The sequence below is a fragment of the Simochromis diagramma genome, unplaced genomic scaffold, assembly GCF_900408965.1.
Source record: "Simochromis diagramma unplaced genomic scaffold, fSimDia1.1 OVJJ01000646.1, whole genome shotgun sequence".
Taxonomy (NCBI): Eukaryota; Metazoa; Chordata; class Actinopteri; order Cichliformes; family Cichlidae; genus Simochromis; species Simochromis diagramma.
Genome location: NW_024387279.1, coordinates 4,690,833 through 4,714,298, shown reverse-complemented (window position 1 = coordinate 4,714,298; position 23,466 = coordinate 4,690,833). Strand labels below are relative to the sequence as shown.

Below are 23,466 nucleotides of genomic sequence, written 5' to 3'. Positions count from 1 at the left end.
GATGAGAATTTAGATCACAGACATTTTAAAAGAGACACCACAATAAATATCAGAGAAGATCTTAAGTCCTACATAACAACATGACAAATACCTGACACCATACAGCATCAAATCCAACTCAAATCATGGATTACTGAAGTCACTGATTTCCATGCATGTTTCTACAACAAACCATTGCTGATCAACCAGGCCATCTGTCCGCACCGTGCCTGATACTCCAGGAGCTGTTTCACAGAACCGCTATTAAAACTAAATAGGCAACACATGATTGATGATTTGAACGGCTTGGCAACGACGCAGAGATAATCTGATGGTTGCCTAAAGACCTCATAAACTTTCAATACACCCAAGCGTTAGGGCTTTGAAGTGCTTTACAATGGGAGATGACTAATTGCTCGAGTTGCAGGCCTTGCAGAATGGAGAGCCCGGAAGAGGGATCTTAATGATTGCTCATTATAAGTCTAAACAAGGACACTCATTAGCGGAGCTTTATTAGCAGATGTTACAGGCTTATTTGGACGCTGCGTGTTAACTGGGGCCATGCTGACAGACAGGCAACGAGGTGTCAGAGTCCATAAGGCAGATGTCTGCGTAAAGACGGCTTCATTATGACTGATTATGGGCAAAGGAACGTCAAAGACAGACCACAGCGATGGGAAGTAGTCAACATCACACTCATAAGCATTATGATTTGCTCATTAAAGAGTTAAAGAAAATCCCACATGAGCTGTCACAGTCAGTGCAACAGAGCTTCCTGCACTCTGTAATCATTATGACATTAAACATGGCTCCAGCATCCATTTAAAAGGAATAATAACATGACCAGCTAAGGCTAATTTACCATTTATCGAATGACTGAAGCATAAAGGGGAGATGCCCCCGAGGTACAATCAGTGACTGCTACTGGAACTGTGACAGTGCAACATCATCACCAACATCATGTGAAGCAAACACAGCCATAATTTTGTCACAATATGCCATGAAGTCCAAATACAATCAAACATAAACAAAATTGGTTTTCTAAAGTATGAAATTTTTTTTATTTTTGATATCCACTTAACACCCTTCTTCACCCAATCTGGAGTCATTAAAAGGAGATGCAGAGAGGAGAAGGTCAGAGCCTATCCCAGCTGTCACAGCACAAGATGTGAGGTCTGTCTGCTCAGTCATCACAAGGCTAACACAGAGAGGCGGACTCATGGACACACCTACAGCCAATTTAGACTCACCGACTAAACTAGCATGCATGTCTTTGGGCTGTGGGAGGAAGACTCAAACTCCACACAGCAAAGTCCCCAGAAAGCCAGCAGGTTTAAAGCAAGAACATTTATACTGTGAATCTCATTTTTTCCACCTAAAAAGATTACCAAGGTAACGTGTGCTGAACACAGAGGTTCGGTTTAAAATCTACAGGAAGTGCCACATCGTCACAGAATCACATGTTCTAAAAGTGATCTAGATCTCAGCTGACAGGAAGAATTGCATATTCATAACATGTTTAAATGAGGCTTTCTGAGCTGTAATGCATGAAACACCACCGCTCAAGCAATAAAACCAAAACAACATTTTCCTGGGAACATTAAGACAATCGCTCCCACGTTTTCCATGTTAAATTAGAACTGTGTCTGTGATTATATGTTGAATCCAGCCTCTTCTTCTGCTCAAATTTCTGAGTTATCCTTAAAAAAACAATCACACTAAAGGGGTAAAGCAAATATATGACAGAAGGGTCAAACAATGTGTCAAAAACCCCTTAAGTGCGCTCACATTCTGAAGCAGAAACAAAGAAATCACATCACATCCTGAATTAACAAAAGACGTCGTGTTACCAACTATGTCTCCAATAAAAAAATCGTAAGACCACTACTTCTGTGTCAAGCTGACCTTGCTGAATGAAAAGCTCCATACTGCCTTATTCTGTCTCAATGTTATCTTTCAGATACATCACACATTTTCTAAGAGTTATCTTTTGTACACGACGTTCTGAGTGTATTCTGTGACCATGGCAGACAGATAGCTTGTGTCTACAAATATTCTACGGCTACAATCCCTCTTTGTCAGAAACATGCAGACTGCTGTCATGCTGTCTGTACTTTTGTCTGACCCCTTTGCAAAGGTAAACAAAACTCACACAGACAACCAGGATGTGTGCACCTCAATTTATTTCAGATTTCCACAAGTCTTGATTAGGGTCTAAGGCTCTGTAAGGCCAGTAAATGCAAAGAAAGCATGGCTGTAGTAAACTATGTACATACATAATACAGTCTACAACCTTAGCATTTACCAAAAGTACCACTTGTAAGTTGTGTTCACATAGACACCTCAAACAGACATTTCATAGCATGCTGCTGCCACATTTTTGCTTTGATATTTCATTCCCCATGGTGAATATCTTAAAGGTTCAGTAAGTTTTCTTTGGTTTTTTTATACATTGATTCGTGCATTATTACATCTTCCAGCAAACTGATGCCTTTTAATAAACTTAGAAAGAATCCATAAAGCTAACGTGTTGCCCCAACATCTCGCATACAGTGGGCAGGATGGACACCGCCGTTCCATTTAATCGCATTTTATGTATGTAGCTATACACCGGCCACAATCATAGTATGACTCAGAAGTTATTTGTGACCTTTAAATGAAAAGTATCCATTTCAAGATATACATGACCATTTAACATCTATCTGTGCATATTTTCATCATCTCTTTCTCATCATGTCTCTCTCATTCATCTCTACCACAGCCTCTTCCTCCTCACCTCAAGCCTCATGTCCTGAACGGAAGTCGGGCTGAAACACACAAAACCGTGCTTATGTATTCCCAATATTATTGCAGTTTTTTTTTATCGTCAGCAGATTAGACGTGCGACCCTCCTGTCTCCAGACAGCTGACAACGAGCCGGCTAAACAACAACAGCTGGTTATGAGCTAACATCATCCCAGCTAAACTTGGAAAGCAGTTAATTGGTCACAAATAAAATCTGCAGCCTGACAAAGCACCCAAACACACAGCCAGGCTCCTACAAAAAGAAAAACGGGGCCATATAACAAGTGAATATGTGCAACGGGACAGTGACAGGTTCTCCCAAGTACTTGAAACACTCTGTGTATCCCTCCACACAGGGTATGTGTTTCATACCAGAGGTCTTGTGTCTGAATCGTCATTCAGTCTACGAATCCTCCTCGCAGCTCCTATTCAGTTTCTGGATTATTGGAAATTATGGTATAATTCAGTGGTTAATATCAGCAGATTAGATACTGAAAAAATATTGCATGTTTTTTCTTTTTTTAAAACGAAGCTTTTTTTCCCTTTTTTTTTTTTAAACAATGGAAAAGACAACAGTTGCTTTTTCCCCCTCTTGCCTCATCGAGTGCTGATATTTTATTCATTGCAGAGTGAGAGACATTCACAAGCAGGAACTTTACAAAGGGGGAGGTGGTCCTCTGGTACCCAATTAAAGCAGCTAAAACACCCAAGCAAGCTTTTGATTTGCGTCATACTGTTAATGCCGTGCGACCTACCTTTATCTATGTCAAACTTTGCCTTTTCCCTTCCATCCTCTATAATTCTTCCAGGAAGAGTTAGCCTGAAAATCAAATATTACGTCCCTTTTAAGTTCAACATTGCGATTAAAAAAACAAACAAACACTCTGAATATTAATTTAGGCGCGGTGTAGGTGGTGCCATTTGAAACAATTAACTGTACATTGCTTAACTCACCTCAGAAAGTAGGGCTTTGCAAAAAACTTTAAATCTGTTCCATCAATGTAAAGGTCAAAGTCTGACGTTCTGGTGTAGGGCACACGGATGCTGAGGATCAGGTGGTCAGGCTCTTGGCTCAGGTCAAACGCAGGCGTTATCATCTTGAATGATGATGTAATACAGCTCTGCAGCATAAATTACAGAAATGACATAAGCGTCAATTTCACTGTATAGGAATGCATGCCCGACCGTGTTAACACGGGCCAGCTGATTATAGCATGCCACCTGGTGGATAACTCTATTAAATGTTGCTGACCACGTGACCAGACCACGTACGTCCCACTGACAGTGAAAACTGTCAACACAGGTCACGTCAAACATAACGGGCAGCTTCTTGTATCTTTAGTAACTTACAAAAGGGGTCTTTATGGTGGCTTAATGCTAGCTTTTAAGTCCTCCTTCATGTTTTCGGTCGCCTAGACGCAGTATCACACCAAACTACGTTAAAGAAATCTGGACATTTAAACTGGTACTGCTTTTTGGCAAACACGTGAGATCTCTACATTTTGCCTTATCATGTTCTTGAAGCTGGAATGAAAAACTTGTCGCCGGTGTGACAGCTGAAATTCATTTCTTAATCATCTGTAAGCAATTCATTAACGTGACATTACCGCAGTCTAAGAGCGAAATTATGAATTGGGTATGTACATACACAGTGTATAAACAATAAACATTTTTTTATTCAAAAACTTGTTGTTTATTAGCTTTCTAACTGCCCGAATTTAACCTCACACCATAACAATTACGCGACATTAAGTGGTAGTCAAAGAGGCGAGTGCGGTGTTGATAATCTTCATGCCAAACAATTTTGACAAATTTTTAAACGAAGTTCTGCTCGTGGTTAGCATGCTACTAGCCTGTATAGCAAGCTAACACATGTCTGTGGCTGCTGTAGCACGCAGCAGTACTAGCCGCTACAACACGACTTTTAATCTGCTGTATTTATTGAAAACTGACTTGCGAATACGTTCAAGTAAATCGCCGATACAACGCATGTTGAAAAAAAGTTAACACGCAGCCACACTCACCCCAAATACTGTGACTTATCACAAAAAGCAGTGCTGGCAGCTCTTTGATGTGGCGTCCATCTTTTACCGTAATACAGAGTTGAAAACGGCAGTTAAAAAGTGCTGATTTTAAAAAATCATTACTGTCAACAGTTGAAATGAAAAATCTAAGGTTTTGTCAGAAGATGACATAATCAATTTATTTAAAATCATTTATAACTTATAACTTATATATTAGTAGATATATGCTGAAATTGGGGACAATGAGGACATTTAGCCACTCTTGATACTTTAATTAATATTATTATTTCAAATATTAAAATAAATAATAATAATAATAAGCAGTTATATTATTATTATTATTATTATTAAGTGACGCACATGTTTATCTATTTTTCATTCCCTTAATTTTGGACATGATGAAAGCCTCCACTGTAGGTGGTGTGACACAAAGAGAAACACTCCCTTGTCAATGCAAACTTGTAAGTATTCTAGCAGTTCATTTTTGTTTGTCCTCTTCTATCCCCAGTCATCTGAAGCACTTTTAGCTAAGCGTGGTTTTAAATACAGGATCTGTGAAACCCAAAGTCAGAGCTGATTTAACTTTCATTAATGGTTTTACATTAAATGTCTATGTAAAATAAATACATAAATAATGAACACAAAGACAAGGATTCTGCCCATCATACACAAGAAAGAGAGCAGCACGAATCTTTAAATAGAATATTTAACCCTCAGTTCTAGTGTAGCACCGCGAGGTAAATTCGCTGTAAATTTGCATCCCCTGAATGAAATTACTCCCATGGCCAAATCAGCAGCTAGTCTGACACCATCGTTAATCTATTGCATTCATTAAGATTTAAGCATAAGCATTAGCATTAGCATTGCCTTAGGAAGGTAAGCTGTGGCGTAATAAAACAGACAGACATTTCAGATACTTCAGGTCTGGTCGAAATATCGTGTGGCGCTATTACTTCAATCATTACGGCAAGGCTGGGGAAGCCACGCCTCCGCCGTATAATCCTCTATGGACGATGAGAAGCAGCACTCCGCTCTCCATCATCATCTGCGGAAAAATGCGAGCGGGGAGCGGTAAGAAAATGTCAGCTCGCGCTGCCCTCCCTCCGCCGCAGACATGAGCGCAGTCCCGACCGCCTCTTCCAACCGCAACAAGTTGCTCTCACCATGCGGATCCACTGCAAAGTAGTTGTGATCGCCGTGTGTTTTGGAGTTTTCTTACTTTTGTACTTTTTGGGGGGCAACGCCGCGGATGATCCGCTGTTGAAAGAAGTTGGAGAGGAGCCGGAGGAGGACAGCAGCTCTTCCCAGTCGCCCTCCCAGCTCGAGCACAACGTTGTTGCAAAGTTTCCGAGGAAATCGCCCGCAGGAGTCGGCGTGCGTCCGGAAGAGCCTCTTAAGGGACGAAAACAGGGTAGACCAATTAGTAGAGGGGCCAGCGTGAATGCAAAGAGGTGAGGAGTGAGGGGGGTGGGGGGTGTTTCCGTTTAAGAGCCGATTTCCTCAAGGCTCTCCCTAAATGAACGTCTCCGCTTTCTCATCCCCATCTTTCCTAGCCTCTGGGAAGTTTCAAAGTGAGGGTGTCGGGTTATAATCGTGCTTTGAGTGAGCCTTATCCTCATCTATCAAACTGCCTACGTTGTGCTCAAGGACGCAGGCTTCACAAAAGCCAGATCTTTTAAGGGACACCCCATCATGCATCTGCTGGGCTGCTTTAATTTTCTCTTTTTTTCGCTGTTGCAGACATGAGTTTCTCAAGTATGTGGCTGAAATATGGCCAGAGAGCTTGACTGGTGTGGTTAGGTGGAAGTGTTGTCAGTATTTGCAAAGAGGAGATCAAACACAAAGCACAACAGGGTGATGAATTGTCACGTGAGCTCAACATCTCGATCATTTGTGCCTTATTATGTGTGAAAGCAGGGCATGGTCTCAGTCCTCTGTTGGTGTTAAAGGGGGTAAAAGGTCACCTTGAAAGACACAAAGTGCACTTCATAAAGGCTGCTACTCTGTACGGAGCAGCCCGGGCTCCCATTTGGTTTCACTTGAACATGAGTCAGACATTATGGGAAGTAGTCTGCTAGAACTATTTACAGAAAAGCTTATTAGGTGTGATTTTTATTTTTGTTCGTTACAAAGAAGCTGCCACAAAGACAGATGACCTGAATAAATCAGCACCGTGGCAGTATCTCAGATATCGGCAGCTGCTATTCGTGTTTAAGATTGAGGGCATTTTGTCTTCCAGCTTTCTAATTTCAGCCTTGCATTTCCTCCTGTCTTGCATGCCAGCTGTGCCATAATGGCCACTATGTGGCCGTGGAGATTACCCACGCTGGCAGGCTGCTGTAATATGTATTCCACTCCATAGCCGTACTCAAGGTTGGGGACACTGTTCGGCAGATAAAAGCCATCAAGGCGTTACGCTGTGAAAGGACCTTTGCGTCTTTGCAGAAACCACGCTCCTCCATGTGTGCTGCACGCTGATAAGGAAGATGGGGTGGAAGGGGTCACCGGTGGCCATTAAACAAACACGAACAGGTTGGAAAATGCTCAAGACTGACTGCTGCGATTAGGGGAAGAGCACTGAGCATCTTTGCCAGAACCTCTAAAAAAACAACTTTGTTTTGTCTCATTGCTCAAGCTGAGAGTATCAGACCAGAGGACTGGGAACAATTGGGAGTCGTTTTCAGGTCTGCAGACACACTTTGCAGACTGTAAAGCTCTGATAGTGAATCATAACGACACAAACGGAGAGTTAAGTTAACACTCTCTTTTATTACAACTGTCTGTTCAATCCATGCTTCATAACTTGTATCTCTCCCTTTGTTTGCGAATCTGAACCGCTGAACAGATTTCCTGTGCAGCTTTCTTATTAGACAAACATGCCTTTTTTTCCCCTAATCATATAATTTCCTCTTGACACATCACACCGTTTCCTGTGGCCAAAAATAGCGAAGAACGTCCTCTATGTCGCCCCAACCCACACGTACTGGAGGCTATAATGCGTTGTTGTCTTTATCACTTCAAGCGCCCAACGCTTGCGAGGTCCACACACCCAAAATGTGAAGTGTTTTTCCTTTTTTTTTACGATGTTTAAACAGAGCGTGATTGGTTAATGTGCCCCCCACCCTCAGCTTAATTAAAAACAGAATTAGGGTTTAGTTCCAGGCTCTGTGACTTACGATCCTTACCTGTAACTTTCCCGTTCCGTCACTCTGACGTCTTCATTACCGTCAGCGTGTGTTCCAGATGCTTTGTTGCACTGCGTTAAAGTGTGAATCTGCAGGGTGAGACTGGTGTTGATACTCTGTGTCGAAACAAATCCCCTGCCCTGTCACTTCAGATATAGCTAAGCAGCATTCTTCCCAGTAAAGAAGTCACTGCCTCGCGGTGGCATTATGCATAGCTATAAAAATGTCATCTTGCATGACTGAGCACTCACTCAGCTCGGAGTGGTTTTTGAAATCTCCCTGCTTGCCTGTGCAGCCGACGTGGCTGGAGAGGGTGCTTGTGTGAGCCTCATCGGAGGGAGTTTTGCCTCTCTTTTAGTTTGGCTAACTCACTTTTAAATTGCCAGTAAATGAGTCATTCTGAGGCAGAAAGATAGCGTGGGGCTGGGTAAAATCCCTCATCTGTAAAGAGCTGGGTTTGAAAGTCATAGCTTTGAACTTGACAACAACAACAAAAATAAAGATAATAAATGATTAATAATAGAAGCATTTACTGAGCACTAAGCTGATTCATTGATCAGCCAAGCTGTGAAAACTTTGATCTACTGGGATGAGTAGGACTCAGATGCCAGATGTTTGCTTTGTATTCGTTTCTGGCAGTTTGACATTATAGGGAAAAAAATCTTTTATACCTTTACACAACTCAATAAAGCTATTTGAAGATGTCACTTTGGGCTCAGGGAGGTGGTGATTGGTGTATTCAACTCATTTTTGGAAGTTTTCGTGCGCACATTCCAGCTTTCACAGAAAGTCCTTTATCTTTTAACATCAACCCCACATTTGCATTTATTTTCATGACTGACTACGCTGTTAATCGCATTTACACATGCCAAAGTTAGAAAAACGGATTTTTGTGGTAGTTCCCACTTTCACTTCATTTCCAAAGTGTCTTTGAGCTGCAGGGGTGTATGATACACAGGCAGTCATGGCATAGGAACTTACCATGCTGGTGTTTGATGGTTGTTATCACTGTAAAAGAGGTGTTTGCCTGGTGCTTTTTTGGTTCTTATATACCACTGGTTTCTCTTACTGGTAAAAGTTAAATAAACATTTCATATATGCTTAAAGATCTGGGATGTTCTGATATGAGATGGAGATACCTGCTGTAAAGATCTCACCAAACACGCATTTGCTAAACTCTCCACTAACATCCATCAGCCGTATCACTCTGCTGAAGGAAGCAGCAGTATACCCATGACATCTATCACTACCACCTCATCTCCTGAAGCTATAGGCCAGGGACAAGATGTGTATTTCCAACGTTTAGTGCAGTGTGGAAAATCTCACCATTAGACGTCCATAGATTACAGAGCGTAGTCGTAGCTACAGTAGGATCACCATTACTCTTTAGTGAGCCCTTTTAGTCTGGAGGAGGTAAAAGGAGTTGAGGAGTCAGCGAAGCTCGCTTCTGTGCTCTGACAGATATACTGATGTTGAGGATATCCTCAACGTTTTCTGTCAGTAAGCGCTGGTGTTTTTTAGTCAGTGTTAGCTGCTGTTAGCTGGCGTTAGTGGGTCTAACATTGCTGGACCTGGAAACTTCAAGAACTCACACAGTATGAGAATGTAATCAAACAGTTGTAATCAAGCTGTTGTTGTTATTTAGCCGACTTAACGTCAGCTGCTCGGAGATGGAAAGGTCACATGTCCAATCTGCTGACAATAACTGTCGTTTTCGTGTGTTAGAGCCCCGACTTCAGTTCAGGAGATGAGGCTTGAGGTGAGGAGGAAGAGCGTGACGTTTTATCCAGATGCCAGCCATGTTGTTTCTGTCCTTTGCATTTTGATTTTCAGATGATAAACCATTGGTATGATCCTTCGTATCTTGAGTCTGAAGGTGCAGGCTTGCATTAAAACTTGCCTCCATGCACACAAACGCCTACAAGTTCTGCTCTCTTCCGCCTTTGGTGTTCTACGCATTTGACCTGCATGTAGGCGCGTATATAAAACATGATTAGGCAGAATGGCAGTGTACTTTTAGTACCAGTCCAAAGCAGAGATAAATGGAGAGGGTTGTGTCATGAAGTGCATTTGGCATACAATCTTAGCTAAATCAAACATGTGGTTCATAAAATATGAAGAAGAAGATTCAGTATGGCATGAAATAAGCAACTTACTGTTTACAGACATCAATCCGAGGACCCCAAGTCCTTTTGCAACCATCTTGCCATTTTGGTTATTAGACATTTGTGAGGTGGCTTCAGTTTTCAGACCCAGAAGCCGTTTCCTTCTTTTTAACCGTCTATGTGTGGGAATCACATCACAGTCCCAATGTCCCCACTTTTTTTTTAAATCTATTAGAAGTGTCCATATTTAGTACCAGTGCATCCTACTGCTGTATAATACTTTGATTTGCATTTAATATGTAGAGAACTTGGTCAAGGTTTGTGGTGGACACAGAAAAGAGGATATGATGATGGCAGCAGTGCGTGCGTGCCGCTCTCTGTTCGGGTTTCTTTGCATCGGCCTCTCTGATGAATCTCTTACTGGGTTTTAGAGTTTGTGAAAGTGAATATCTCCAGCCTGAGTCAGCGCGTTTTGGTCGTTTAAGAACTGCGCTGACACGTTGCATGTTTATTTTAGCACGTTCGGCTCAGCATGCTGATGAATGCAAATGTTCTGAGAGGGCAGCTGAAATGAACACATAAAACCAGATTCTTGTGGCAGCTGCGTCGGTGATTGTTCATGAGTGGTCACATGCGATCTGAGGTTTTCTTCTGTTTTCTCTTGTGCCCCAGCTGAATAACATTCAAGCAAAGAATCCAGCGGATCAGCCCCGAGAAGTAGCTCTGGCACTCTCTGTCGTATAGTCTCAACTTTAATCAGCTGAATTCTGTTTAACCACTTTGAGACGGGCTTCTTCAAACCAATGCGAACACATCGGTCAGAAGTCCACCAAACAGAGTTACGTTCGGATTAATTAAATGTCTTCAAGGTGTTCTCTGGGACAGGCTTTACTCTGCGCTTGTACATTTTTTTTTTATCTCTAGAGGCGCTGCCTTTTTCCTCTCCTTGCGTGCTTTGAAAGGGTCGGTGGTGGTGCTTTTGTAGGCGAAGGGTTCCTCTTGTGCCTGCTATGCAGCCGATAAGGAATTCAAGTCCTTTTGTACCTCGTCTGTGCTTTTTGACTGCTTCCAGATGTGAGGAGCGGTGCCATGACACAAACCATTATGTGAGCAGCCCATGCTTAATGTGGCAAACACATTATTAATGTATTTTTTATGTGGGGTTTTTTTTGTCTTGTCATTCAGGTTTATGCAAAAAAGCCTTTATTTATTTTGCATGACTAAGTGCAACGCGATTGCATCCTTGCAGGGGATAGGGACTGCATTTTTCTGTGGGGAAATGGGTTGTGTGTTCAACAACCTTGACAGAACATCAGCCCCTGAAGCGTGGCGGACAGATTTCTCAGCACCTTCTCGTTCATCCTAATCTGCAGTTCATCATTGTCCCGCACCCATGCAGAAAACGAAGTGTCACGCTTGAGGACTGCCCCGCAACCCACCTGTCGAGTTTCACTCTTCTCCCTTCCTATCCATTTTATGCTAGGCTCCCGCTTGTTTCAGACGCAGAGGAAATGCATGTCTTCTACAACTGTCTTCTCCATTTTGCCTTCCCCAGCTCTCCTCCTCAAAGAAAAAAACAAGCAAAAAAAGCTATATGTTGAAACAAAAGGTTCTTTGTTCTTTTATTCGTGCCAGACTTTTTCCTCTTTGGCTATGTCAACATTCATGTTGAAGGTATTGTTATCACAAGCGGCCCCATGTAGTGCTTACACAGAAGAAAAATAGATGATGTTGACCTTAACTTTAGGCTGCCCCATCACATAAATGTTTCCCTATCATAGAGCAGGCTAGGCCGCGCTGCTCTGCAGAGAGAGCGCTTAAACCCGATAAAGAACCCCCTTTCCTTTGAACATGGAAGAGCAAAGTCCAGTCGCAGAGGTAGTCGTGTGTGAAGGTGTTTGTTAAATGATATACTGAGGCGCACATGTAACATGACTGAGAAAAATAGTTGACCTTTCATTTCAATAGGAGGATGGCTGCTTGTTATGTTTTTTTTTTAATTCTTCACTTCCTCCTGTTGTCATCCATATAAATCCCAAATGATGTTTTTGTTGTTGAAGTAAGAAGCCGGTACTATTAATACTGACATCCATACAAGTGGCAAAAAGAGCTTAAGGCTGAATGCATTTGTTTTTTAACAGATATAATTATTCCCAGTATCACCCAGACGATTTGCACCGACTTTAAAAAGATAACAGCAGGAATAGAAACAAAACACGCTGTAATGAAGGGAAAGTGGAATCACAACCTTTCACTCAGTACGCTTGCATCATTCACCTGAACCTAACCTTGCTTAAACGTTATATGGTGTGATGTTATTGCTTAGCTTCTTTTTTAAAGCTTTGATTATTGATTCAGTTCAGTTTGTGGGTATTAATTCATGCACAGCTCTCTTAAAGTCTAGGTCTGTCAGGTTGAGCTCTGGACTTTAACTGGGACATCGCAACACTTTGATTCTTTTCTTTTTCAGCCAGTTGTAGATTTGCTGCTGTGCTTGGGGTCACCGGCCTACTGCATGACCCAATTTCAGTCAAGCTTTAGCTGTCAGATAGTTGGCCTCACATTTGCCTCGATTTGTTCAGTCTTTTGATAAATGTGCTAACATGTTAACCAAGGCCTTTAGTGTCTGAATTTGGGGGTTTTTTTGTTGGGTTTTTTTGTATTTTCTCTGAGCCTGGGATGAATTTGCTGAAGTGTGGACTCCTGGAAAGGTTGTGCCATTGTTTTAACACACATCTGAATGTTTGCTCCCAGCAAACTGTCAAAACTTGTGCTTTTATAGAGGCGCTCACCGCGCTATGTATTTGATTAGCAGCACCTGCTAATCAAATGTAAACAACTCCTATGTAAGCAGTGAGGGTATACTTAGTTTTCTTTATAACAGGACTACACAGTACATCTTTTGAAAACGCTGTTTTTCACTTGACTGTGGGTCTCTCAAGTTGTTTTTTTTTTTTGGTGTGGTTTGTGTGCAGCTAGCTTGGTAGCCATTGAGTCTGGTAGAAAATAAACGGTAATATCTTCAGTAAAAACCTTTCGCTGAATAAATAAATGACAGAATGAATCTAAAAATCGCAAATTGGGTTGATATTTTACATATGCAGTGTTTTGTTGTTGTTGTTGTTGTTTTTTAATTTGTTTTAAAGTCGGGTTTTGCAAATCTTCTTTGTGAAATATTAGAAAACCACTCTGTTGTTAACAGACCCTATTGTGCCCAGAATATTTAGACATTTTAAAAAATGCTTTTTTCTATAACATAAAGGACATTTTTAAATGCCCAGTGTGGCTAAATCAAACTGCTGAAGCAGCCTTCATGCTAAACACTGGAGCTAAGTGGAGGTGACGCTAAAGCTCGAGGTTAGCATTTTATTTCTGGCATTTGCATACTTTCATTGAAAATTTAACATTTTTACTTTAATTTATACAGCACCAAATCACAACAACGTTTGCTTTAAGGCATAAATGTGAATATTATCTTGCTGAACAAAAACCTAGCATCAAATTGTCTTGGTGATGAACTATGTTCCAGCAGTACAATTACGTAGGGTTTATAAGGTTAAAAAAACGTAGAATTATCTTAATAATTATTATCTGTTTATTCACTTATGGGCTTCCCCACCAAGTAAAAAGTGTCGTGCTTAAGTATAATATTATTTTGGGGTATTTTCATAAATGGTGTTTATGGGGATATATGTGTAGTTATAACCAAAAGCCATCAGTTTATGTTGGCTTACAAGAAATATAAATATAGGTGTCAGCTTTCCAAAGACCATATGGGTTGGAGCTCTTGTGGAAGTCTGAAATTATGGCGTCCGTTTCAGTAATTTCATTTTTCTGTGTATGTTTTGGTTCCACTGTGCTGTGGTCCATCTGTTGAGCACAAATTGCTCTTCACAGGCTCTGCAGCTTGCAGGCCAATTTGCTGGCGATGAGTGAGGGGAACAAGGTTTGTGATTGTCAGCACATACACCCCCACCCCGCCCAAACGTGTGGCCTTGGCCCATTGAAATCTAAAACGGACAGCTAGGTGGAGGAAAAACTCGACATCCGGCACATCTTTTGTTGCAATTACTGCCAGCTTTTGATCTCGATATAGTAATTTCATTATACTGAGGTGTTATTGTTTTTCTTTTATACAAGACTGCCAGTGCTTCATCTTCTACATTTATTCTTTTCTAGTAAACCACGGAGTAATGTAGCCCGACCTGTAACCAGGCGCACCAAGGCGGAGGACGTCATGCATTTGGCCGTGGTGGCTTGTGGGAACCGTCTGGACGAGACCCTCACCATGGTAAAGTCAGCCCTCCTGTTCAGCTTAAAGAAGATCAAGTTTCACATTTTTGCTGAGGACCCCTTGGCCCTGCAGTTTAAAGAAAGGGTAAGAACCCTGTAATGTGTTTTGAGCCAAAAACCTGTATTTTCAATGCACCTTGCTGTCTGCTTTGCTGCTCAGGATCTTACTCTGATTTGTGAGCTACCACAGCACATGTTAAACACTCCTCCTTTCTTTGTAATAGATGACACCGAGATCACAGCAGTTGTAACTCGGAGCCTCTCTTAGACTCACTCTTGTACCCTTTTATCTCAAGGCCGGGGCGTAATATATCACCGAGACACGCTGCGTTATTCCGCCTCCCCCCGCCTCAAAGTCACCTTTACGGAGGTGCGTTGGCGTGACTTTGATTAGTTCCACTGATACTGTAACTAACAGCCTTTTAACATTGCTTCAATTGATGGGCCACAAATATCAGCAGAAGTACCTTTAAACAGCTTTAAATCTTAATCCTAAAAGCCCCGTGAGCCAGCGTTCCTGTGTGCGGTGAATCACTGCCATGTGTTGAAAATTCCCATGAGGGGGGAGGGGGGAGTCGTGGTAGCTGAGGCCTGTAATAATGTGACACATATGCCAGAAAGGAGCCACAGGAAAGGTTAGTCTCACCTCCCTTGATCTCTTATCCTCCTCCTGCTTGTGGCGCTCTCTCTGTCTCTCTCGCTCTTCCCAGGGCCAAACTGTTGAACTGGTGATTATGGAGAGATTTAACGCCTAACTGGTCGGATAACGCGAGCTTCAGCTAACCTCGCCATGCTTTAAGATGGTGCCTTCCCTTGTTTAGATTATTGCGTTTTAATAAAATAGCAGCTGGCTGCTGCACGCGTACCGAAAAGAGCCAATCAGCAGCCGGAGACGTGACTTCATTGTTTGAAATGGCCACCTGCACAAGTTGATAAGTCTGTGAAAAGAGCAAAAGGGAGATTAGCTTTCAGTCTAATTGTTGTTTATCCTGACTCTATCTCACGCAGCCTGCCTTACTCAAAGTCAGTTAGACCCTTTTTTTGGCGTAACACACCGCATGTTGCTTTACTTTCAGCTGAACCAGTGGCCTCGCTCTGTCGCAGCCAAGTTCCAGTACAGAATCTACTCCATCTCCTTCTCGGTGGGAAACGCTGACGAGTGGAAGAAGCTCTTCAAGCCCTGCGCTGCTCAGAGACTCTTCCTCCCCGTAAGCCTGCCACACTTATCTCACCTAATATCCCCACCATGCTTAATGTCATTAGCCGGTGTTAAGAAAAAATGTTAATCCATCTCTTTTCTACTTAAACAATCTTATTACCCTCTTCACTGGATGATTACAGCTAGATACTGGCTTGTTTATTGATGATTTCATACCTTCTCAGCACCAATTATGTAACAAATAAGAATTCCCCAGAGAACAAATCCAGTAATTCCATCAAGTGAGGCTCATGCCGCCTATTGATTTCCTTTTTCTGACACGGTTCATTGCAGTAACAGCCAGCGTTCTTACCATGTAATGAACATGTGGCAGATCAATAGGCGTTTTTTTTTTCTGTTGCTGCAAGGCAATCAATAGACATTCACTATTCACTTTATTAGGAACACCTACTGAGCACCTTTCTATTGCCTCTTCAGTAATCTGAATTAAATAGAACATGCCTCTTGATTCAGTGTTATCACATATTTCCATATATGTTACAGTTAATGCTGTAGAACTCCCTCATTACTAGAGTCAGACTGTGTGGACATAACCGCATCATGTCTCCTGTATTTTGGGAGGTTTGGGGGGTTAAGGCGTAACTTACCATATCTGGACTTCACCCACCAACACTGTATAATCCTCTAGTAGGTTTTGCTGGAACACACAGCAAACTGTACTATTTGTCAATTAATTCTGCTCAAAAGTACAGTGGCCCTGAGAGGTCAAATGCATTAAAACAAATAGAAAAGGCTGCAAAAAAGGACTCAAAAGCACAGTGGAAGTTCAATATAAAAACCTCACAATTGAAGCAATTTTGGCATACGAAGGATGGCACTGTGACATGCTTAGAATAAGCAGAGGACTCACTGATGTTGTTGGGGAGAAAGATGCAGTTTTTTAGCATCTTTCTCTTTATTGACATTTTCTTAAGTTGCAGTCCGTTTGACCGCTCAGGGTCGCCGTGCAAAAAGGTTCAAAAGGCAGCAACATAAAAAACATTGTGGAGAGCTCTGGTTCAAGTCTAACCACAACTACAGCATCTTCTTTAAGCACATGTGTCAGTCAAAGCAGCTACATATCTTTACCAGTATCCAAATGGATGAGGTATTTAAAGGAAAAAAAATATTTACAGTTTCTCTCCGTATATGAACAGCAGGTTCTGTGTTTTGTTTCATTTATCCTTCCATGTAAACTCTAGTTTGTACAGATTGGATTGGTGCTGGTTTAATTGTTTTTCCAAGTAACGTTGCTTGACTTCGCAACATTCCTGTAGCAGTGTAATGAAACCCAGATTTCCTCTTGAAGAACTAAAACTTGTGCACTGCATCCTCCACTTTGTTCTTTAGCGTTCTTCCTCTGCATCTTCCTGTCAGCTGAGCCAGGAAAAAATAAAGCAGTAGTCTGTTTTGCTGCTACAGAGCAGATACTACAGTATGTTTTGAAGGAAATAGCTATCTTCACGTGTTGGTTGGGATAGTTGGGGTTCATTAATACTGACATTCATTTATATGTGCTGTGCCGTATGATGATACTGCCTAAGAGAAGCCTGTATAATGTAAACAGAAGTGGTCCTAACACAGAACCCTGTGGTACTCCATAATTAACTTCAGTGTTTGAAGAGGACTCTCCATTTACATAAACAAATTGGAGACTATTAGATATACATGATACAAACCACTGCACCGGAGTACCTCTAAGGACCCGAAGTCTTTTTGCAACCGCTCTAACAGTAATTTTCCTCCAGCCCAACTGGACAAACGAACAAACTGTTGTAGGGTCTGTAACTTAAAATATAAAGTGCTTTGAGGCAACTGCTGTTAGCATTTGGTACTATATAAATAAAATGTAATTGAATTTGGGGGTTAATTTTCCCTGTGTTCTTTTTTAGTACATATTGATAATGTGTGGCATAAACCAGCGGTCCTCAACCCCTGGGCCATGGACTGGTACTGGTCCATGAGTCGTTTGGTACCGGGCCGTGAGAGTTGAGGCTCAGGTGTGACATTTATGGTTTTCAGGGTTTTTATCAGTTTTTATTGTTATTTTCCGTCGTTTTTATCGTTAACTCGGTTTCCCTGGGTCTTTTCCCGTGTGTTATGAATAAATCTTTTTTTCGGTACCGGTACTGGTTTTATTTTGTTGTATTTATCCGCGACACCTTAAAGGCCAGTCCGTGAAAATATTGTCGGACATAAACTGGTCCGTTGGTGCAAAAAAGGTTGGGGAACGCTGGCATAAATATTGTATTTGCGTCTAAAATTGTACTTCCAGGTCATCTTGAAGGACGTGGACTCTTTACTCTACGTGGACACTGATGTGCTGTTTCTGCGCCCTATGGATGATATCTGGAATCTACTGAAGTCCTTCAACAGGACGCAGCTGGCAGCGATGGCCCCAGAGCACGAGGTACCCAAGATTGGCTGGTACAGCCGGTTTGCCCGCCACCCTTTCTACGGAGTCACGGGCGTCAACTCTGGTGTCATGCTGATGAATCTCACACGGATCCGCAGCACGCTGTTCAAAGTAAGGTCAAAACAGTACTATTTCCCCACACTCTGATCGGTAGAAAGCTAAAGTGGGCTGCAATTTCCTATTTGCATTCTGAAGGGCTGTTTCCTTGAGCTCAAGTGACAGGCAGAGTGCTATGAGTGGGCTGTGATTAAAGCTTTCCAGATTACCATGACAGCATCACAGACTTCTGCCCTCAGAACTCAATTTAACAGCTCTAATACTGGCAGCAGATTGCACATGGAAGCGGGAATGTAAATGTGCTCCGCCTTTGATGATTTTTTTTATTTATTTTTTTTAATGCTCCTCTTAAGCTGTTCTTTTTATTAATCCTTGTATTTCAGAACAGTATGATCCCTACTGGCCTGTCTTGGGAGGATCTTCTTCATCCACTCTACCAGAAATACAAGAACCATATCACCTGGGGAGATCAGGACCTCCTCAATATCATCTTCCACTACAACCCAGGTACAAGCTCCTTTTTCAAGTGTGTGTGTGTGTTTGTCTGTATACATAATAAATGCATTAATTGCACTATGTTACGTTATGTTTAAGGCCTAATCCAAACTGCTTATCCATGCATATGAGTGCACTTTGAAATACCAGTCTGCAGACAGCCCAAACAACAGCTTCTCACCATCAACATGTTTCCAAAAATTGCATCTTATTTTCACTTTTGCTAAAGTCTGCTTCATGTATCTGGCTGTGTAAACACCAAGGCTGTGGCTGCAGGCGAAAGCAGACTGAGATCCAGCTGCAGCCGCCAGATGTAGGCATCAAATGCTCAGAGCCGTCAGCAGAGCTGGCATCATTCGCATTTGCTCAGAGCCAAATGGAGTGTCTTGTTTTTGTATATTAAGCGCTTTGTGTTCTCTGCTGTCTGAGTATATTCATATATTCATGTTGGTCCATCAGCGTTTTTCTGATCTGTGTTTTTCTTGGTGAGGAAACTTTTTCTCCTGGTAGTAGCGTACATACCAATCAAGGACCTCATGTTCTTTAAGCTAATGCACCACTATTGAGGGTTCAGAACAAATAAGTTAATCAATATTTGTGTTTCTTTTTCTATTGATTTTTATCATGCAATTCAATGATCAGCTCCTCTATTACAGCAGAAGCAAGTTTTTTGTTCTTTGTGTTGACATTAAAACGATCTATTTTCCCAACTCTGTTTATTCTATAATCTTCTGGTATGTCTGGATGCATATTTAGTTTTCCCTTCAAGAAACACATTGATGCAATTACCTGATTAAGAAATAAACCATTTCATCGTTTCCCCCTCCAGAGCGTCTATTCATCTTTCCATGCCAGTGGAACTACAGACCTGACCACTGTATGTACGGTAGTAACTGCAAAGGGGCTGAAGAGGAAGGCGTGTCCATCCTCCATGGCAACCGTGGCGTATATCATGATGACAAGCAGCCAGCGTTTAAAGTAGTCTATGATGCAATCCATAATGTGAGTATCCCAGGAGGATCTGAAAGTTATGTGTGAATTATGCTTCTGAGGGAAATCTTAAATTACATTTATCCCTACGCCACAACCTCTTACGTAACGTTATCAGTTCAGTTTTATTTACATAGTGCCAAATCGCAACAGCAGTTGCCTCAAGGTGCTTTATATTATACAGTAAACACCCTACAATAATACAAAGAAAACCAGAAAAATAAAAAACAACAATCAACAACAACAACAATGACCCCCTGTGAGCAAGAGCTTTAGCAACAGTGGGAAGAAAAAACTCCCTTTTAACAGGAAGACATCTCCAGCAGAATTTGGCTAAGGAAGGAGCAGCCATCTGCCGCGCCCGGTTGGGGTGAGGGGAGGAAGATGGAATAAAGACACACTGTGGAAGAGAGCCAGAGATGATTAATAACTAATAAATAACTGATAACTAATAAGAAAAATCTTTAGCAGTCTTGTAGGACTGGGACATGTTGGTGTTTTGAAGGAACCTGACGTGCACCTCCTGGGAAATGCAGCTACACATCAGGTTGCAGCATACCACAATGGTTTGAATAGCATGGAAGGTTGCGGTGTGGGGATTAAAAGGAGTTTCCAGTTCCTACATTAGTTAGGATGTTGATTTCACACATATAAATCAAGCTTTACTGACTGGACATAGTGAATCGCAGGGCTAACACATAGACACAGACAACCATTCGCACTCACATTTACACCTTTGGACAATTTACACTTTCCAATTAACCTATCCCCACTAACTACATGTCTTTGGACTGTGGGAGGAAGCCAGAGTACCAGGAAAGAACCCATGCAAACTCCACCCCGGCCTGATGGTGGAATTGAACTCAGGACCTTCTTGCTGTGAGGCAACGGTGCTAACCACATGATCCGTCAATATGTGCAGGCAATCAGCTGACCTCATTTTTGGGGCACATAATGTTGCTGAATCTGATCTGAAGCAATGACAGGTCATAGCACTTCCACCACAGGCTCATGTGGGTAGTTGTTGGAAAATACCTCTAATTCATTGGAGCAAAACACACATTCAGGTAGATGCACTTGCTCAGTACAAATTTCCATTGTGCTGCAATAAGGCCTGAAAGCTGTAGCATAGCTTGGCGTCATGATCGGAGGAATACTTGCTTAGCTCTGATAAAGCTGCTAAAATACAGAGTGGAAGTCATGCAAATGAAAATGTGTCCCAACAAGCTGCTAAAGGAGCAATTCTACATATAAGTGTGTGTAGACCTGTTTCTGTACCAGCATTGTTTAGCTCAGAAAAAAAGAACAGCTATGACTATTTATTTTGTGATTTCAAATTCTCTCCCCTTGCACTCATGAAACAATCTGGGTCAGTTTAAAATTAGAATTTGTTTTCTCCGGCAGCAGAGTCGGTTCCCCCCCTGCTCTGCTGAGATAAGCCTCTTAAAGACGAGCAGGGTCGTAATTTATGATTAATACCGAGGCCCGCCCCACCCCTGCCAACCGAATGTGTAAATATCATTTAGCCTATGATATGTTCTAGATCAAACAAAAAAAACCTGCGCAAACGCACAAAACTTTGGGTTTGGAACTGACATGGGCCGATGTCTCCGTCTCTGCAGTTTCCCTTTGAGGACAACATGTTCCAGTCGCTCTTCTACCCCATCCAGACCAAGTTCCTGGAGACGGTCAACACGCTCTGTGGTCGGATTCCCCAAGTCTTCCTCAAGCAGATCGAAAAGACAATGAGGAAGGTGTTTGAGGACAAAGTGGTCCGCCACGTCAGGCCACATAAATAACTGATGGAGAAAGTGGGTGTCCCTGTGGATTCTTTGTCATCTCAGATCAAACTGCTGGCTCTGCATTTGCAGTGTTCAGCGCATGACACTTTCTGGAATAAGGGTCTCATGAACATGATGAGCCTCTGGTGATGAGTAATCACCCTATGCATACAGTGCTGGTCAGTGACGTCGCCGAATAGGTTTGCCTTATAACCGTCTTTATTTTGACGTCACAAGTGATGTAACGTATAAGAATGTTGGAAAACTAGAAAGTATCAGCTCATCTCAAGTGTGTAAGACAAATTTAAGCCGTGTTTTTGTCAAGATTTGTACAAAGGTGTCTTGTCTTTTTTTACTTTTCCTCTCAAGCATTTGAAGTTCTCCTCCTAACCATTAGGGAGATGTGTATGTGCTACACAGAGTCAACTTTGGACAGCGTTACTACCTTGAAGTAGTAGATTTATAAACCACTCCTCTAAAATTGTGAATGTTTTATCAGCAAATAACTTGAAGTGTGAATCTGTGTAAATGAGTTTGTGGTCTGTTTTGCAGTTGCCAAATGCCGCTGACAGTATTACACACAGCACAGCAGAAGAAATGTAGACTTTTGTGTTGAATACTGAATGTCACAATGCACTTTGACATTAGGACTGGAAGGTTGTTGTTGTTGCACATATGTCTCCATTAGATACAACACGACTCGACTGAAATCAAAACCAAAAGTGCTAGATTTTGGAAAAAAAGGAAGAAAAAAAAAAAAAGGTGTCAAACCACAGCAGATCATGTACCGTATGAATATTCATGTCTGACGTTTTCTTTCCTGGCAGAAGAAAATAAGTGCTGTAGATTTGTGTGTTTGAGAGAGTCTCCGAGCCTGTAATCTGATGTGTGGTGTACGTACCATGTGATCAATGGTGAGCGCATGGGCTGTATATTTTAAAGTTGCTTTTAAAGGGGTATAAAGAGCCAAATGTATCAAATCATTCAACCTGGAAACTGAATAGCTGTACACTCAGCGTGTGTTTCTTAATAAAACAATGCAATGTCCTGAGTTTACCATAGCCTCATTTATGCTCATATAGTCTTAGTGAAAAGAATGTACCGCATCTGTCAGTTCTGAGGTTTTTACACATCACAACATCATAAAAGAAAAAAAAAAAGTATCTAATTCTGAGCAGGTCTTAAAGTAAGGACAGGAACATGTGACACATCACTCTGTGTTGTTTATTTAACAAAAATGAAGCCAAAAGGCAGAAGCCGTGTGTGAAAAAATTGAGTAGCAGTAATAACTTCCTGTGCGACTCCGACATCGTTGTGGAGGACTTATGGCCCAGTTTTCATTACAGTGTTGCTTCAGTTCAGAGGTTTGCACTCTTCTGTTAATTTCAGTACGTTTCAGGTCTGAACTTTGACTTGGCCATTAAAACACCTTGATTCTTTTCTCTTTCAGCCATTCTCTGATCCTGTTCCAGTATCCAGTTTAGGCTAAGCTTCAGTTGTTGGAGATGGTCTTGACTCTGTAATACTTTGGTATGCAGAGGAGTTAACAGTCTGCTCAGTGACTGGGACTTCAAAACAATCCCAAATCATCACCCCTCCAACACCATGCTTGAGAGCTGGTATTAGGTGCTTTGTTTGGTGTTTGCTGTACCTTGTGGTCAAAAATCTCCACTTTGGTCTCATCTGTCTAAGAGACAGTGTTCCAGAAGTCTTATAGTTTGTTCAGATACAATCTTCCAAACATCAGCTGTGCTGCCTTGTTTTTCCTTTGGGGGTTTTATTATGGAGAAGAGACTTTCTCCTCCCAATCATTCCAAACAAACTCATTGCAGAAAAATTAGAAAAAAAACTAAACAAGTGTCTTTTTCTAATTGTACTGCAATGAGCTTTAGTATTTAACATGCTAACTGAGGCCTGTAGAGATACAGCTTGGTTTTTTTTAACTTCCTCCAAGCATTGCACATTCTGTTTTGGGGTGAATTTGGGATGTGCACTCAGTGGAAGACTGGTATTTGTAATGAATGTTTTCCACTGGTAAATAATCTTTCTTACAATTATTTGTAAATGGCCCCTTCCAAGACTGATGGAGAGCACCAATTGCTACTATAAGAACATTGCTGATCTCAGACCAGCAAACTGCCAAAACTTGGTTGCTGATG

At 41.7% G+C, this 23,466-nt stretch overlaps 2 protein-coding genes across 6 annotated transcripts in view; one reads left to right on the top strand and one right to left on the bottom strand.

The window, feature by feature from the left end:
- The window catches only part of shq1 (SHQ1, H/ACA ribonucleoprotein assembly factor), a 44,005-nt gene extending 37,892 nt beyond the window's left edge, over positions 1–6,113 (bottom strand). For 2 of the 4 annotated variants that reach the window (XM_040002972.1, XM_040002975.1), the window contains exons 1-3: positions 4,788–4,889; positions 3,718–3,884; positions 3,519–3,583 (exon numbers count right to left, since the gene is read on the bottom strand). In XM_040002972.1, the coding sequence (XP_039858906.1) occupies positions 3,519–3,583; positions 3,718–3,860 (208 nt within the window). In that variant the 5' untranslated portion in view covers positions 3,861–3,884; positions 4,788–4,889. Of the gene's footprint in view, positions 1–3,518; positions 3,584–3,717; positions 3,885–4,113; positions 4,753–4,787; positions 4,890–6,006 lie in introns of those variants that run through there. The other 2 variants (XM_040002973.1, XM_040002974.1) reach the window with 2 other exon arrangements.
- gxylt2 (glucoside xylosyltransferase 2) overlaps positions 1–22,359 on the top strand; it is a 31,765-nt gene extending 9,406 nt beyond the window's left edge. Inside the window, exons 2-8 of one of the 2 annotated variants that reach the window (XM_040002977.1) lie at positions 6,086–6,238; positions 14,257–14,455; positions 15,447–15,578; positions 17,844–18,095; positions 18,425–18,548; positions 19,366–19,538; positions 21,149–22,359. In XM_040002977.1, the coding sequence (XP_039858911.1) occupies positions 6,086–6,238; positions 14,257–14,455; positions 15,447–15,578; positions 17,844–18,095; positions 18,425–18,548; positions 19,366–19,538; positions 21,149–21,325 (1,210 nt within the window). In that variant the 3' untranslated portion in view covers positions 21,326–22,359. Of the gene's footprint in view, positions 1–5,741; positions 6,239–14,256; positions 14,456–15,446; positions 15,579–17,843; positions 18,096–18,424; positions 18,549–19,365; positions 19,539–21,148 lie in introns of those variants that run through there. The other variant, XM_040002976.1, reaches the window with a different exon arrangement.
- Positions 22,360–23,466: the final 1,107 nt, after the last annotated feature.